This window comes from Rattus norvegicus, chromosome 17 (genome assembly GCF_021556685.1).
Source record: "Rattus norvegicus strain SHRSP/BbbUtx chromosome 17, alternate assembly SHRSP_T2T, whole genome shotgun sequence".
NCBI lineage: Eukaryota > Metazoa > Chordata > Mammalia > Rodentia > Muridae > Rattus > Rattus norvegicus.
This window is the reverse complement of record NC_141550.1, coordinates 57,228,767-57,245,827: the sequence shown is the minus strand read 5'-3', so window position 1 is coordinate 57,245,827 and position 17,061 is coordinate 57,228,767. Positions and strand designations below refer to the sequence as shown.

The 17,061-nt window shown below is 38.0% G+C and overlaps 1 protein-coding gene across 5 annotated transcripts in view; it reads right to left on the bottom strand.

Annotated features, from left to right (window-relative positions):
- The window catches only part of Hecw1 (HECT, C2 and WW domain containing E3 ubiquitin protein ligase 1), a 414,282-nt gene that overhangs the window by 157,827 nt on the left and 239,394 nt on the right, over nucleotides 1–17,061 (bottom strand). For 3 of the 5 annotated variants that reach the window (XM_087590133.1, NM_001440089.1, NM_001106117.2), the window contains 3 exon segments: nucleotides 14,960–15,061; nucleotides 9,415–9,565; nucleotides 2,446–2,585 (listed from right to left, as the gene is read on the bottom strand). In XM_087590133.1, coding sequence (XP_087446259.1) covers nucleotides 2,446–2,585; nucleotides 9,415–9,565; nucleotides 14,960–15,061 — 393 coding nt within the window. 5 annotated transcript variants of the gene reach the window in all.

Below are 17,061 nucleotides of genomic sequence, written 5' to 3'. Positions count from 1 at the left end.
CCAAAAGGAAAAGCTTCCATACCAAGGCCATCTAAGACCAACCACCACACAGCTAGCTAACACAGGTGACACAGGTGACATAGGTGACACAGGTGACTAAATATGACTGCGAGGTCAGCAGTATCCTAAGCAACCTGCCAGCTTTATCAGTTTGCATTGCTCACCTGCAGATCTGAAGGGTAAATGCAGTTGTGGGTTTTATCTACTAAAACCAAGGTGTTTATTATGTAGTTAACCACATGTGATTCAATACTAAATCCAGAAATAATCCTGTGAACCTTTTTTCAATCCTCTTTTTAATTACTTGATTATTGTATCATGTCTCTCTCAGAAGACTGAACAAAAGTAACAACAACAACAACAACAACAACAACAACAACAACAACAACAACAACAACCTAACCAGGGTTGTTAGTACATCTGATAGAAAAAGCAGAATAGACACAATTACAATTATTGATTGAAATATGTGTGTGTGCATCTAAGAAGAAAGGAGCTAGTAGGTAGGGGGATGGCCAACTGAAAGATGTCTTCAAGTTATGGCATTGTGTGTGTGTGTGTGTGTGTGTGTGTGTGTGTGTATGTGATTGTGTGTGTGTGTATACATGTATTTAGTAGCTAGAGGTTGACATCCGTTGTATTCCTGAATGGTTCTCTATATTTTCCCCATTTATTTATTTATTTATTTATTTATTTATTTATTTATTTATTCATTCATTCATTCATTCATTCATTCATTTTTTATCCTCATTGCTGCCCCAATTTCTGCTCCTAACTCACAGTCTCTCCCCCATTCCTCCCTACCCTTCTTCTCTTCAGAGGTAGGCATATCATCTTCTGCTGAGGCCAGACAAGGCAGCCCGGTTAGGGGAATGGGATCCACAGACAAATAACAGCTTTAGGAACAGCCCCTCTCCAATTGTTGGGGAACCCACATGACTGAGTTACACATCTGCTACATATGTGCTGGGGGCCTAGCTGTAGCCTGTGTATGCTACAGGATCTCTCACTGAAGCTGGATCAGCTCATCTAGACTAACTGTCCAACAAACCTAGTAACCTACTGATTTGGGCTCTCCTGATCTGCAATTACATGAGTGCACCGCCACACCTATGTTTTATATAACATATGTTATATGTTTACATGTTTTATTTTGGACTTAGGTCCTGGTGATTGCATGCTAAGCACTTTACTGACTAGGGCCATCCTCCCAGTGACCTATTATTTCTTTTTTTATTTGGAAGCTTTATTTTTTTATATGTGTCTACTTGTATGCATGTGTGCATATGTGTGTGTGCATATCTATGGGAGTATATGTAAAATTGTTGATTGAAATGTGTGTGTGCATTTAAGAAGAAAGGAGTCAGTAGGTAGGGGGATGGCCAACTGAAAGATGTCTTCAAGTTACGGCATTGGCATTATATATTTAAATTTACTGCAGCTGTGGTTGTGTACACAAGATTTACTCAAGATTGGGCACATCCTCAGGTCGTCATGGGTGGGAGAGGTTCCCACGGGGAGGGGATTTCATGTCATTTTCTTTACTTATCCACTGATAGCGTGTTCTTGTTCTAGGAAACATCCTCCTGTCTACCATTAAACAAGAAACTCAGTGGAACACACACATACAGATTATGTAAAAATAAGATGGAGAGAGAGAGAGAGAGAGAGAGAGAGAGAGAGAGAGAGAGAGAGAGTTGGAGAGGAAATTTAAGTTAAAATGACTAAAATCCATTGTGTAAATGTGTAAAATAAATCAAATAAGCATGCTCGATATCTATATGCTGCCACAAACCGCTGAGACCTGACAGAATGAGAATTACAATATCTGCTTACCTAAACTAAACCTGGGCCTTCTTTTGGCAAGTGTGTCACCAACCCAATTCTAATGGAAATGGATTCCTGGGATTTCAAGGTGGTGCTTGTTATGGGTACAGAAAGTCGAAGCCAATCTCGTGCTTAAACATCATTACCAGCACCTCAATTTGGTTAGATTTAAAGAACTAAAATCTCAGGAAAATAAGGCTTGACACACGATAAAAATAATAGACTTCGTGAACAAGAAACTCACCAGAAACCTCTTTGTGTCCGGGTTCCTCTTTGGTTAAACTGAATTTTATCTGAAATGCTTAAGACTCACTTGAAATGGATTGTGAACATGTGCCATGTTTTATTTATAAGTGACAAATGCTTAGGACACCAACAGATAAACATTGCTCAACCACACAGGAGTCTATGTCTTCTAAGACTCCCTGTGGGAAGCTTTGTTATCTCTTTCAGTCAGGCCTCTAATTCCTCCCTCTTGTTTTCCCATAATTTGCTGCTCTTTTATCTGTGGGTCACATGGTTATCTCATGAGGCAGTGTAAGGACTTGCACATGTCTGTCACAGACATTCCATGCCACGCTGGGTCCCCTGGCTGCTCTGGGTCCCCTGCTCCAGTACCTAAGTTTGATTGGGAAGATTCTGCTTCCGAGTCACTCCCTCCACCTCCAGCTCCTCCGTCTGGTATTTGCTCACAGCTTTGGTTGCCAGAATCTTCTTCAGATCTCTCTGTTGCAATGGTTCTCTGGATGTTTTGATACCTGTGCATTAGAAAGAACCATAACCAATTTGTGTTAGGTAATGCTTTGAATAAGGCAGTTGGAAAAATTGTAAAAAACTGCCTTGGAATCAAAAGTGCCTACAATTCCAATAAGACAACCACTAGACACCTGTCTCCACAGTATTTGACTAGGTAGCTGGGCAAATCTATTTCTCAGGACTTGCAGACCTTAAACTAGACTGGTGGATAGGAGAAGGGAGATGTTGGTTAGATCTGGAAATGGAGTTTTGAAATCCCATAAGCCCCTGCCGGTTATGACAAAATATGCCTTATATCAGCTTTATGTTTAGGAAGTAGATGGGGAGGGGTGTTGCAGAAGAGGTGGAGGAAGGAGCACAAATAGTCAAGTCTTAACTCAAAATCAGGTGGGGACTGCACTCAGTCCTGCTTGGTTCTTCTGTAGCAAGTCTCTGAAGGAGTCAGGGCCCTAGTTCTTCCCCCGATCTTAAGCAGCAAACTTTTCCTACTATGGCCTCCAAATTCCTTGAGAGAGGACCTGTTAAATTACATTAACTGACGCAAATTGAAACTTGTACTTCTAAGAAGCTGTCTGGCTACAGTTTCATACATTAGGGTTTGCGATTCTCTGGTCTAAAGACTCTATGTTTATCATCCATCATTCACTTCTGAAAATGTCAGAAGACACTTGTGCCAGCAGCGGTGCTGGGGGCACTTCTTCAGAGGGCCGTTTATAACTGTGTGGAATCCACTCAGTGATCATAGCATTACATGCATATGCGAAGGTTATGGGAACGTGAAAGATGACCCATTGGGATCCTGCTGAAACACAAGGAATGCAGCCAGGGCAGGAGACTACAGCCACCAGTGAGAAGCTGCCTGGACCTCTGACTTTAACGGGGGCAGAGAGTTGCCAAAGACTGCAGATGCTGCTATCGGACACTTGTCTAATATATTGGAAATTATGATTTCCCCAAATGGCTAAACAGTCTTTTCAGAGCCACATGCTCTCCAGCTTTCCTTTTAGGTCGTATCAAAGTTCTCTCCCTTAAAGGACTAATAGTACATGTGGGAGCTTTGTGATGGTACTCAGAAGGCCCCAGTAAGCCCAGAGCACAGATGTCACTGACTCAGCAGGTCTCTAAGAGCCTTGTCTTTTCCATTTCATCAGGAATTTCCTCTCAACGTCCTCCTGTACTTGTTATGTTTGGAGCTAAAGATATATAAAAGGCTCATTGGGTAATAAGATCGGAAAAAAAAGCCTTCCAAAACCACTCCAACCTAACCAAACAAATAAAGCAGCAGGTCAGGATATTCTATACATTAATTACAATTAATTACAATAAGGATCAATTACAATTCTTAAAGATATGGCAAATGTTGATTCTCTAAGAAGTCAAATATAAGCCATACCAAAGTGCCAGAAATACAGGAATATCTGCTAATCAGCAAACACAGATCGGAGGCAAGCTGGAAGTAAAGATATTTTGGCCAAGCAAAATCTATAAAGCCACATTCTTAAAAAATTAGGCATTGATAACAAATATACCAACTCTGCTTCTCTCCCTGTGGTACTGTTTTTGGAACAGGATCACAAAGGAATACTCTAATATAAGATACTTTTAATATTTAAAATGGCCTTGGTCTTTAAATAAAAAAAATCACAAGACACTAAACAGAACATTTAATAACGAGACATTAAGTGTATTAAATTATAGAGCATTTACAGGAATTTAAATGTTGACCTGAAGAAATGGCAGTGACGTAAGTCATTATCATAATATGATGAAAAAAGAAAATATGAAATTATGTTGTCATCATGTCATAGCTAGGTAAGAACTATGCCATATATATTGAATATATTACTTAAAAATTTAAACGTTGGTGTGATATGAATGTAGGCTTTTTCTATTTAAATTTAAATCTGCCTTTACATTATAACTTAATAAAGTTAAGTCAAAATGTTTTAATTGATTATTTATAATGAAAATTTATATTGTTATTTGGCTTGTCATATATATAAAATTAGAGTTATTTAACTTTAGTCTCCAACTATAGTAATTAATGCAGACATAATCCTGTATTTCATTCTAGGCAAGTCTTGATCTACAGCTTTTTACCCTGCTTGTCTCAGGGTAGATCTTGATCTTTTCACTCACTTAGGATGCAATGCTAACAAGTCTTTCCATTTTTCAGTGAGCTAGGAATCCTTGTAAACTTCTCTAAGTAACTGGAGATTATCAGAAAGAATACCTAGAGACGATCGTAAATGAGTATACTCTCAGTATACTTTTTGTAGCTATCTACTTTCAAAGCACAGAATCCTTTAAATACTTGAAACCGGGAAAGGCAGTGTTTAAAAACGTGACTTTCTGTAAAAGGCTTTCCCACAAGAATCCAGCACATTCTCAAACTGCAAAAATGATTTTTTCTTTATCTGTCCATATGAACTTCAAATGAAGGGTTCCTGGCTGCCTCTCCCGGTGTGTGCAGCTTCATGGAAGGGATTTGGACTACATTTTGTTTTATACTATCTGAATACCATGAATGTCTATTGATTTTCATGCCATGGATCTGGGTATTTTGTTTCTTAAATATATTGTTTTGTTGATTAGATTTGCTGGGCCTTGTTCATTATTTGGTGTTTAAGCAGCACCCTTTACACATGTAGCTTGATGACCGTCTGGCTTGCTAAACCTTTTCAGCGTCTTTCTGCAGGTGGGATGGTCCTACTTAAAACAGAGAAAGGCTGTCCTATGGACATTGGATGCATTTATGTCTAGTAAAAGCAGGTTTTGACAACTTCTTCCCAGCAATATGCTTTGCTTCTGTGATTGTGAAGGAGTAGGCCAGGTGCCACCACAACCAGCATGGAATAAGTTAATTTGAGTGAATCTTGGTATTGTTTATTTTATTATTTCTGAGACAGGGTTTCTCTGTGTAGCCATGGCTGTCCTTGAACTATCTCTCTAGATCAGGCTGACCTTGAACTCAGAGATCTGCCTGCTTCTGCCTCCCAGTGCTGGGATTAAAGGCATGCACCACCATTGCCAGGTGAAACTGCCACTAATTCCTGTGGAGGAAATGTCTGTCAACATGGCGGCACTGCCATGAAGACCTGGACACCCATCTTTATCTGTTCTTCTGATATGCTGGAAGGTTCTTTGAGACAGATCACAATGAGTCTTCTTCTGGCCCTTGCCACAATGGGACTGTGTGCTGGGAAGGAATCAATGGCTACACCTGCTTCTGTGTGTCTGGATATCACGGCAGGCATTGTGACTTGGAATTAGATGAGTGTGTTTCTGATCACTGCATGAATGAGGCTGTATGGCTCAATGAGTTAGGAAGATACATGTGTGTCTGTCCTCAAGAGCATTCTGGTGTTCACTGTGAGTTGAATATTGAGGAATGTGGATCCCAGCCGAGTCTACATGGTGCCACATGTGAGGATGCTCATGGGACTTACTTCTATGACTAAGCACTTAGATTCCTTGGAGACCTCTGTGAACTCAACTTTAGTGAATGTGCCAGTCAGCCACATCTCCATGGAGGTCTATGTGTGGGTGGAAACAACTACTACTGAGACTGCATGGGTTGTGGATTCACAGGGACACACTGTGGGACCTTGATGCTTCTTTGCTGGTCAAGGCCTTGTCATAACATACATGTGAAGACACTGTTGAGAACTATATTTGTCACTGCTAGCCTGGATACACAGGTGCCTTAGGAAAGATGGACATAAATGAATGCAGTAGCAACCCTGGCCAATTGGTGGGCGGTGTGCTGATCTGTCCTCAGAGGATTAAGGGATACATTACAGGCCTGCCTTACACCTTCTACTATCTTGGAGCCTCAGGCTGTGTTTATATCTGTTAGCCTGGATTCACAGACAGAAGCCTAGCATAACTGTCCTCTGAGACCCACAGCCAAACATTAAAGCTCTGTGAGTCTGGTGAAAGAGTTGGGGAAAAGACTGAGGAACTCAGAAGAGATAGGGACTCCAAAAGAAGACCAACAAAGTAAACTAATCTGGACACTTGGGGACTCCCAGAGACTGAACCACCAACCAAAGTACATACAAAGGCTGGACCTAAGATGTACCTGTAGCGACTTAAAGTTCCAGGAGGGGTTGGTACCCAGAGCATGCCTCCCCTTCATCAGTGGAGAAGGGGAAAGGTTATTGAGAGCTATCTGAAGAGGGAACTAGGATCAGGATGTAAAGTGAATAAATAAATTAATTAATGGAAAAAGAAAAGAAATAGGCTGCGACTGAAAATCCTTTATGGTTCTTATTAATGACTAATAATGACATAATGACTTTATGGTTCTTAGTGACTAATGGGAAAATGGAAGGTAAATGTCTTCGAAATACTCAAGCAATAAAAGAATGATCTGGTGACTTTCACCTAAAGCATAATCCTCTATACCTAGAATTCAATGTTAATCAATTATATGTATATGTGAGTGAGTGTGTGTGTGTGTGTGTGTGTGTGTGTGTGTGTGTATACATGTATTTAGTAGCTAGAGGTTGACATTGGTTGTGGTCCTGAATGGTTCTCTACTTTATGTTTTTCCCATTTATTTATTTATTTATTTATTTATTTATTTATTTATTTATTTATTTATTTATTCAGTCATTCATTCACTTTACATCCTGATTGCTGTCCTAACTCACACAGTCTCTCTCCCATTCCTCCCTACCCTTCTCCTCTTCAGAGGTAGGCATATCATCTTCTGCTGAGGCCAGACAAGGCAGCCCGGTTAGGGGAATGGGATCCACAGACAAATAACAGCTTTAGGAACAGCCCCTCTCCAATTGTTGGGGAACCCACATGACTGAGTTACACATCTGCTACATATGTGCTGGGGGCCTAGCTGTAGCCTGTGTATGCTACAGGATCTCTCACTGAAGCTGGATCAACTCATCTAGACTAACTGTCCAACAAACCTAGTAACCTACTGATTTGGGCTCTCCTGATCTGCAATTACATGAGTGCACCGCTATACCTATGTTTTATATAACATGTGTTACCTATGTTTATATGTTCTATTTGGATGTAGGTCCTGGTGATTGCATGCTCAGCACTTTACTGACTGGGCCATCCTCCCAGTGACCTATTATTTATTTATTTGGAAGTTTTATTTTTTATATGTGTCTATTTGTATGCATATATGCATATGTATGTGTTCATGTCTGTGTGAGTGTATGCCACATATGTATAGGCACCCATCAAAGCCAGAGAAGGTTTCAGATCCCATGAAGCTGGAGTTACATAGGATTGTGAGCTACTGGGCATAGATACTAGAAAAGAAAACTTGGGTCTATTAGAAGAGCAAGAAGTGTTTGTCACTACCGAGATATTTGTCCAGTTCCTCATTTTTTATTTTCAATCAGCCTACTCTGTAGCAAGTTTCTTTATACCATCCTCATGCATACTTAGCTGTAGTCAAATCTCTAACCCCTTACCGTCCCTCATCTTTCTGCACCCAGTTTTAATTAAACGCTTCCACTCCAGTATTTTCCCTTCAACTTTCATATCACATGTGTTCTATGTGTTCTTAACAGGTCAAAATGTCCATTTTTAAAGGACAGATCCAGTTAAATGTTAAAGGCTTTGCTATCAGTAAATATCCTCAACCTAGGTTCTTATTCTTTTCAGCCCCCTCAACCTTTTCTTTACCTTAGCACTTGAGAAACAACACTGGATATGTATGCAATTTCAACTGAAATGAGCCGAATGCCTACACTTCTAATAAGAAAAAGTATCCTGAAACCATTGTTTGCTCTGTCTTTTTTTAAAAAACTTTTATTTTTTTAAACATTTATTATGATAAGTACATTGTAGCTGTCTTCAGAACACCAGAAGAGGGCATCAGATCCCATTACAGATGGTTGTGAGCCACCATGTGGTTGCTGGGATTTGAACTCAGGACCTTTGGAAGAGCAGTCAGTGCTCTTAACCGCTGAGCCACCTCTCCAGCCCCTGTTTGCTGAATGAGAAAGTAGACATGTTGCTGGCTTGAAGCCCAAGTGACACAGCACCATGGCTACAACCCAAACACAAAATTTATCTGTGCAAGTTCAAGAGTAATGCTATAGTTTCTAACCAAAATGATCCTGGAAGAATTTCCCTTTCTTATAGGATCCTGACATGTTATCCAAGCTGGCCTTGAACTTGAGATTCTCCTATCTCAGCATCCCAAATAGCTGAAAGCACACAGGTGAGCCAGCATAGACCATTTCAAAAACATCTTTAAGCATTTATTCCTTCACGGGTAAAGACTTCTGAAGAATCAGTGTTTATGGTCAGACAATGACTCTGAGATGAGGAAAAACTCTAAAGTGATGGGTGTACAGTGCATGAGAAAGGAGGGTGGGCTCCGTGATGTTGGGTGTACAGTAGAGATGAGACAAGGACTAAGTCTACCATGATCTATGAGGCAATTTTTCTTTAAAGCTTTTATGGAAACTGCCCTTGGAATGTTCACTATTTTGAGTTCTGTATCTTTGGAAACATCCCGTGATGGACATGAACTAGTCTTCCCAAATATGGTCACATAGGGATCCTCACATCCTTGATAAATGCCCTGGGAGATGGGGCCATAATTAAAGAATTTCTGATTTCTGGCTTGTACCAGTAAGACAGAGGAACCTATCTTTAAATATCATTCAAGCTTAATGTGATTTCTGTCACTAATTTACAAACCTAGCCTTCAAAATAGTGGGAACAGCTTGGTTAATATAATTAATTTTGTTCAGTTTCCTTATAGTGAGCAGGAAAGCAGAAGAGGGATGTCTCTCCATCCTGATCAGGCTTTTAGGATCTCATTCGAAACCAATCACCAACCTTCTGTTAAGCTGCTCCATCTGGTGGACAGACCCGGATCTGATCATTCCATCTGGGGTAGGCGCCATTGATGGTCGCTGCCAGGTGGTTGTGCGATTTACATGGTCCACATAAAAGACCCGTCCATGGCTGTCGATTCGAGCTTCCCAGTCTAGTGTTTAATAATAGGACAAGAAAAGTCAAGAACGGACTACTAACCCATGTGTACATACCATGTGTACATATTCCACTTCCAGGTCTTCTGAAGATAGAGCTCACCAATGACTCATTGTAAAGACTCTCCTATGCCTCTAGCCCTTGCCCTCTAGCATTTGCCTTGACTGCTGGACAGCAGTGAGAATCAGCTTCCCAGAAAGGAGCTAACGTACTCAGACTCTCTACTTTGCCATGGTAATTGTGGGTCCTTGACTAGGACGTATGCTTAAATTTATTAGTGTCTAAAGAAAAGTTGCTTACTGCTTCAAAAATATTGCTGGTTATTGAAGAAGTAGGTGCACGATGCCAGAGAATCAGTTCTTCATCCAGGCTAACAGGCTAGGGGCAGTCACAATAGATCTTGTGTTTAAACCTCTTTTAACTTAGTTCTGAAATGTTGTACCTGCACTTTTAGAAAGATTCTTTCTAATGATTTATTTAATTTTCTTTTATGTGCATTGGTGTGTGGGTGTCAGATCTCTTGGAACTGGAGTTACAGACTGTTGTGACCTGCCATGTGGGTCCTGGGATCGAACCTGGGTCTATTCAGAGGAACAGTCAGTGCTCTTAACCCACGCAGTCATCTCTCAAGCCCCAAAAGGGCTTCTTTCTAACCTAAGTGGGCTCAAGCAATTACATTTCCTTTTAAGAGAGTGAATGGAAGAATTGATAACTACAGTTTCAAAATATCCATGTGATCAAATGTAAAGTCGCAGTAATCGAACAATATGACAAACATCAGACTGGAGGGAAGAGAGGGAGGAAGTGATGAAATTATATCGTAATTGAAACTGTATTTAAAAATGTGTAAAAGATAAAAAGATAAAATCTTTCAAATTATCTTTTTTAGTTTTGAGATTATAATTACATTATTTCCCTCATTTCTTTCCTTCTCATAAACTCTCCATATACTTCCTAGTCTTTTTCAAATTTATGGTCTCTTTTTATCTTGGTTGTTGTTATATATATATATATACATATATATATATTTGACAGATATATAACACTGTTGCTAAGTAACCTTCACATAGAGTAGAGGGACTCAAGGCAGAGGTATAGACGATTATTATACACATATAAGTTGAAGTGAATTGAAATCCATGAATAAACCCCTTGAAGCTGAGAGTTAAATGTGATTTTTGTGTATCTGAACTAGGTATATGATATGAGCAATGATACACAGTAATGAGTAAAATTTCTGTGGTCCATATATAAAAATGTGATAGAAATGACACCAATATGGTGTCATGCTAAAAATACTAAAGATGTACTAAACATAGTTTCAAAATGAGGAAAACCATTTGGTTTAAGTGAGAGAAGACAGTTTTGGGACTGATTCAGATTTTATCTTGAAAACTCATGAGTTAGGTAACGATATAGTGACTCTCAAGCTTTAAATGGAAGATAAATTTGTCATCCTTATGGTTTTGTATGTATATGACATATCTGTTTGGAAACATAATGCTATATGTCTAACCTAGAAAGTTGTCAATGGCCAATGAAAGTCCAAATACCAGAAAATATAAAATTTAATGTATATGAGAGATGGAAGGAAAATGCAGTTTAGTTACAGAAGTATATTCTAAGAATGTTCCCCTAAAGTAGACTGTTAGATAATTCAGATATTAACTATTAGAAAAATAACCAATTTAGCAATGATCTTACTGTATATACTTGTAATTTCATAACTTCATAATTAATCATGTTCTAAATGTTTGAAATTTCTGTTGTTTTTAATCTCATTAAAATTATTAAACAAATTATTAAACAATTTTTCTTGAACTGTCATCAATGAAGAATAAGATTAACTCTTAAATAACAACAGTGATTTTCAATTCAAGTGAGAAAAGTTCACTTACACTTGCTATAAACTAGGAGCTATGGCAAGTTCTGAGGACACAGATCCTGACTCTAAGGGAAAGCAAGAACTTGTCCACTGACTTCTCTATTGACCTTGCAAATTACCGGAGAGGCTGGGGGGACTGGAGAATGGAACACTGGAACACATTCTTAGAAAGTTTCAAATCTCTAACTCACTCCTGGAAAGCATGTTCATCAGACCCTAAGCTCTTTCATTAATACATTAAGTATCTGAAACACAGTGTTCATCTTATATTTTTATAAATATTAATTAAATGATTAGCTGAATTGGAATATGTTTTCTGGGTTCCTTTGTAAAGCATTTATTTTCACATATCTTATAAACAAAGAAAAAGACATCCGAATGGATCTTTAGGCATCAGCTTTATAAGAAGGATTAACCACTGGGTTGCCAGGAATTTACTTAGACCCCTGAAAGCAGTGTCTGTTCTATACTGAGTCAACTTACAGTAGTATGTAGGTCAGGTTGAGTTGTTTAGGATAAAATGAATTATTGAATACCAAATTATGTTTTAACAAGAAGTGACACATGCATTGTCTTTATTATTGGATTGTGTATTTAAATATTTTAATCAATGCAATATCCTATATGTAGATTTTTTTGAACTTTACAAATGTATCTAATTACTTCATCCTATCACTAGCTGAATCTCTATGATAATGTAATGTAATGGCAGGTTATTCCTACCCAACATCCTCTATAAAAGGTTTTTCTATTAGTCTAGTCTAAAATTGGGTCATAATTAATTTTTATTTTCCTCCCATGTTGATGCTCAATATATTGTCAAACTTATCTTCAAAATGTATGTTCAGATATGACCATTCCTTAACAAGTCCCCTGCTGCCACCCTGATCCAAATCACCAATGATTTCCATCTTGGCCACTGCAATGACATGTATCTCATAGACTTCTATTTTTCCTCTGCAGTTTATTCCCTGTACAACAACCAGGGGAAAACTTTTAAAATACATGTCGGAAATACCATCTCCCTGCTCAAATGCTGTGGTGTGTCCTCATTCAGAATAAAAGGCAAACCTCTCTGGCAGTTTTCAACCTGTGGGTCTCGTCAAACTTCTATCTCCTAAGTATTTACACTATGATTCATAACAGTAGCAAAATAACAGTAAGAAGCAACAAAATTTTATGATCGAGGGTCACCTCAATAAGAGGCACACTGTTTTAAAGGGTCACAGCTTTAGGATGGTTGAAAACAAATTGCAGCTGTCTACAGGGCCCCAGGTGATTGGTTTGTACTGTTTCACTTGACCATAATTATAATCAGCCGTGTTCTCTCTGCCTCGGTGACTTCAGATGCATTGATTTTACTCTTTAAGTTCATCATCATGTCTCCACTTGGAGCTTAGTGGCTGCCAACTGCTGCCTTTGCCTGTGAAGCTTTCCCTCAGCATTTATATGTGTAACTCCCCTGTGTCATTCATTCATTATTGCACTCTTGGGGAGGCTTGCTTAGATTTCTAGTTCTAAAACTGCAAACCAGTGTCTACTACACATGAGAAGACTCCTTCATCTACTTCTGTTTTCTCATTGCATTTATCACTAGGCTCCTATTTCCCATTTCATTGTTTATTGTACACTTCCCAGACTAGCATATAGATGCTCCTTGCGGGCTGCGGTCATTGTTCATTTTGGTTAGCTAAAACAGTGCCAACTACAGAGCATTTAGCAAATATGTGGTAAATGAATGACTATCAGCAAGACAGTCATGTCCCTTTTGAGATCGCTTAACAAAATCCTGTTGTCAGAATTGATTAGCAAAGTTCTAATATTTTCCTTGCTATATCGATAGAAAATTAAAACCCAATTTGAGTATTTTTTAATTGTTGAGATTGGTTTATGCTATAGTTATTTTGAAGTGTTTTTATATCAAATTATTCATAACTAGTTCTACTAGGCATATATGTACATATATATGGGTTTCTTTTGTGTGTATGAGAAAGAGGATGTTTATTCAAAGTCACATGTTATATATAAATTTTCAAATAAATGCTAAGTAGAAAATATATGAAATATAGTGGATTTTTATTCCTTTCCCTTTTACTCATATCATAAATCAGTATATAAATGAAGAAAAAAATCAACCATCAAAAATTAAAAAAGATAATGTTTGGCTTGGCCTCTGAGAAATATATGTGGTGACTCTTTAAGCTAGTGTATATGTTAAGGACATTTATATTTTGACCAAAAGCAACTTGAGAAGGAAAAAGTTTATTTAGCTTATAGGCTACAGTCCTTCATCTAAGGAAGCTAGGGTAGGTGCTTAAGGCAGGTGGCTGAATCAGAGAACATAGAGGAAAACGCCTTACTGACTTGCTTTGACTCTATACTATTTTAGGATATCTAGGAAAGAATGTTAAGGATGAAAGGGCTTCTAGGATGATTCTTCTGCATTGCAGAGGCACCAAGGTTTTTCAACCATTAATTTCCTCACTGTTAAAGTATGACTGAATAGGGAAAAAGTAGTATTCATTGCTAAGTACAGATGGATTCTTAAATGTACATTTCTCCTTTTGAAAACTAAAATTGCCTAGTGCAAACTCTTGCAAAAGTGTGAGTTTTGGGAATACATTTGCACTTATATTAATCTATTCAGTATTAAAGATTATCTTTGTTTGGAAAAATATTGAAGCCAAACAGAAAAATTCCAGAATTCATAAGTACTAATTGTGTTAAATGAGTTTGCAACACTCATAGCTTCATTTCCTTCTCCTAAATATTTTAGATGGAGTGATAGAGCTTAAGCCTGAATGTCACATGCAGACTGTCTTAGTCCAAACTTAGTATTTAGCAGAAGAGGACATTAAAGCTTTTATTCCTACAAATAATGAAACATAATATTTTAGAGATTAAATGAATTTCCTAAGCTCAAATAACTAAAGAATTACTAATTACATAGGACAGTTATTAGGGTAAAGTGATAATGAATTCTAACCAAAAATAAATAGTTTTCCCGGAAATGCCAAAGAACTATAGCAGGCATTTGGAATTTTTAAACCTTTGATGCAAGTTATAGTTAGGGAAGCATAATTTCTTAAAACGCTATTGCTTAAAGTTGTCTTATTCTATGGAGACACTTGTGAATAATGGATTCACTGGAGAAAAATAAGAGTTCTACTTCCAATTGCAAATTCTGAAATGGTAAATTTAGGACTAAAAGGCCACAGACAAAGACTAGCGAGGTCTTGTAAAGAAATTTTATATGTTTTTTTTTTTTTTTTTTGCCTCTCCCTCAGAATCTTAGGTATACTAGCATTTGGTTATCACTTCAATAACATATAATAGAAAAGCTTGTTATAAAAGCAGATTTACAGTAGGTATGTATTGTTATTTAGAAACACAGTCAATTTATGGAACTTGGGAAAGAATTTTGGATGTTTGCGTATGAATTCACACTGACCTGTCAGACTGGATGGGAAGAGGTAAGCCATAGATTTGAAAACTAAAGCTTACTTGGTGGAAGAGGCTCATCGATTGTTGGGTAGTGATGATGTTCAGGCCTCAAGGAAGGAAGCTGGCTTATTGGCTGGGAATTATGGAGCATAGGACAGTCACCTATGGACAAGATAGTCAAGACATTCATATGCATTGCTATGGCAATGTTATAAAAAACATGACTGCAAACAAAGATAGCCATAAGAAACAACAAACAAAATGGGAAATCTAGTTTTTGTGTCAGTTTACTATAGCCATGTCATTTATGACACAAATTATTTAGGAGAAGGAAGAAGAAAAGCAGAAGGAAAGAAGAAGAGGAGAAAGAAGGAAAAGAGGAAAATGGAGAGAAAAAAGAGGAGGAAGAGGAGGAAGAGGAAAAATTCAAATATGTTTTGAATTTGATCTATGCTAATACACTAATCAATACATGTGTTCAGAATCTGATTCTGCAGCTACTTGAATTATCTTGGTCAGAAGGTGGCACCAGGAAGGAACACTAGGGAAAAACTTAAAGAGCCTTATTTTATTCCCATGAAGGAGACAGGCTTGTTTGAAGGGAGTGAATTACTTATAAAGTCTCACAAAAGCTTTGTTGGATTATGGAAAATACACCTGATCACATGGATATGAGGGTTTCGTAATTAAAACAACAGAAGGCTATCAAAAGACTTGTTTTTTTCAGAGCTATAGGGAGCTGAAACTCTCAGATAGTGTGTCCAAGATGAATCAAGGAACTGGTGGCCCAAGAATGTAAATTCCTAAACAGGGACATTAGAAGATATGACGGGGAGCCAAATGTCATGGGAAATCATGGTTGGTCCAGATTGTATGGAGGAGGAGTCAGAAAAGCCAAACAGTGCTCTGGAAAGAGGAATGTATAATAGACAAAGCTTTAGATAAAAGTCAGGAAGACCGAGACAAGAAAGTTTGAAACAGAGAAGTGGGATAGACAAAAGAAAACTAGAGAGATACAAAGAAGTTATAGAAATAAGTATATCTATAGATTTCATGACTCATTATTATGAACACTGCTTGTACTGCTGTTAGTACAGACTTATTAGTAACCCAACAAAATTCTGTAACAGTATTTCTGTTTCACAATCTCCTGAGGTGTGTAGATTGACCACGTAAATTCTAGTGAATAATTCTCTCAATCTTTGGAGACCTTGAGGGGCTCAGATCATAGACAGCCCCCAACCAACCCTATACTGTTTTCTTCGTGCCTCAGAGTATGTTCACACCAGAGGACAAAAGACATCGTTTCCTTTTCCTTCCAGGACCATTGCTGTGAATTCTATTAACCTTTGGGTCAAAATAGAGAGAAAGTAAAAAGTAATGGTCAAGATATTTGAAGGATCTGAAATAGTGAACATTTCTCAAAACATCCATGCCTGGAAATGATTTTTCCCACTACAGTGCTATAGACACAGCAGAAAATAAATTAGTAAAAGATATTAGATGGGCTTAGTTTAGTAGTTTAATTCCAAGAGATGACTAGCAACTAAAAATAAAGATGTACTCAGAACAGAAGTTCCTTTTTAATATTAAAAATACATTTTTCCCTGGACATTCATTCCCACCATTCCTAAAATGCTCTGGCTCTTTGAAGGTACCAGTAGAAATCATGGATGCTACTCCTCATGCAAGCATAGAGCTCATTGTGGACAAGTGGCTGTTTCAAACACAGGTTTTGTGGGTAAGTAGCTATGGCATTCACATATATTTTCATAAGTGTTTAGGGTTAAAAAATTCAAAAAGGAAACATCACCAGATGCTGTACTTTACACTTTGTTTATAAAAAAAACCCCCAAAAAACAAAAACCTTCATTGTATTTTAACTCAACCTAACTTGTTAATTGTTCCTCCAAGCCTGTAGAAATATACTACTGCTTGGTGGAAGCAAACCCACAGGCCTGTGAGCCCTAGGAAACCTCGAGGATGTGACAGGTGCTTAGTGGCAGCTGACGGAATAAAACATGAACGCAGTTCTGCTCTGTGCTAGGGCCCAGCTCCACATCATCACTTTGAGTCAAATTAAGTGTTTAGAATATTCAAGAAGGGATAGTATTTCTCAACTAAAAATAAGAGAGTCTTTATGTTTTATTTTGATTATAACC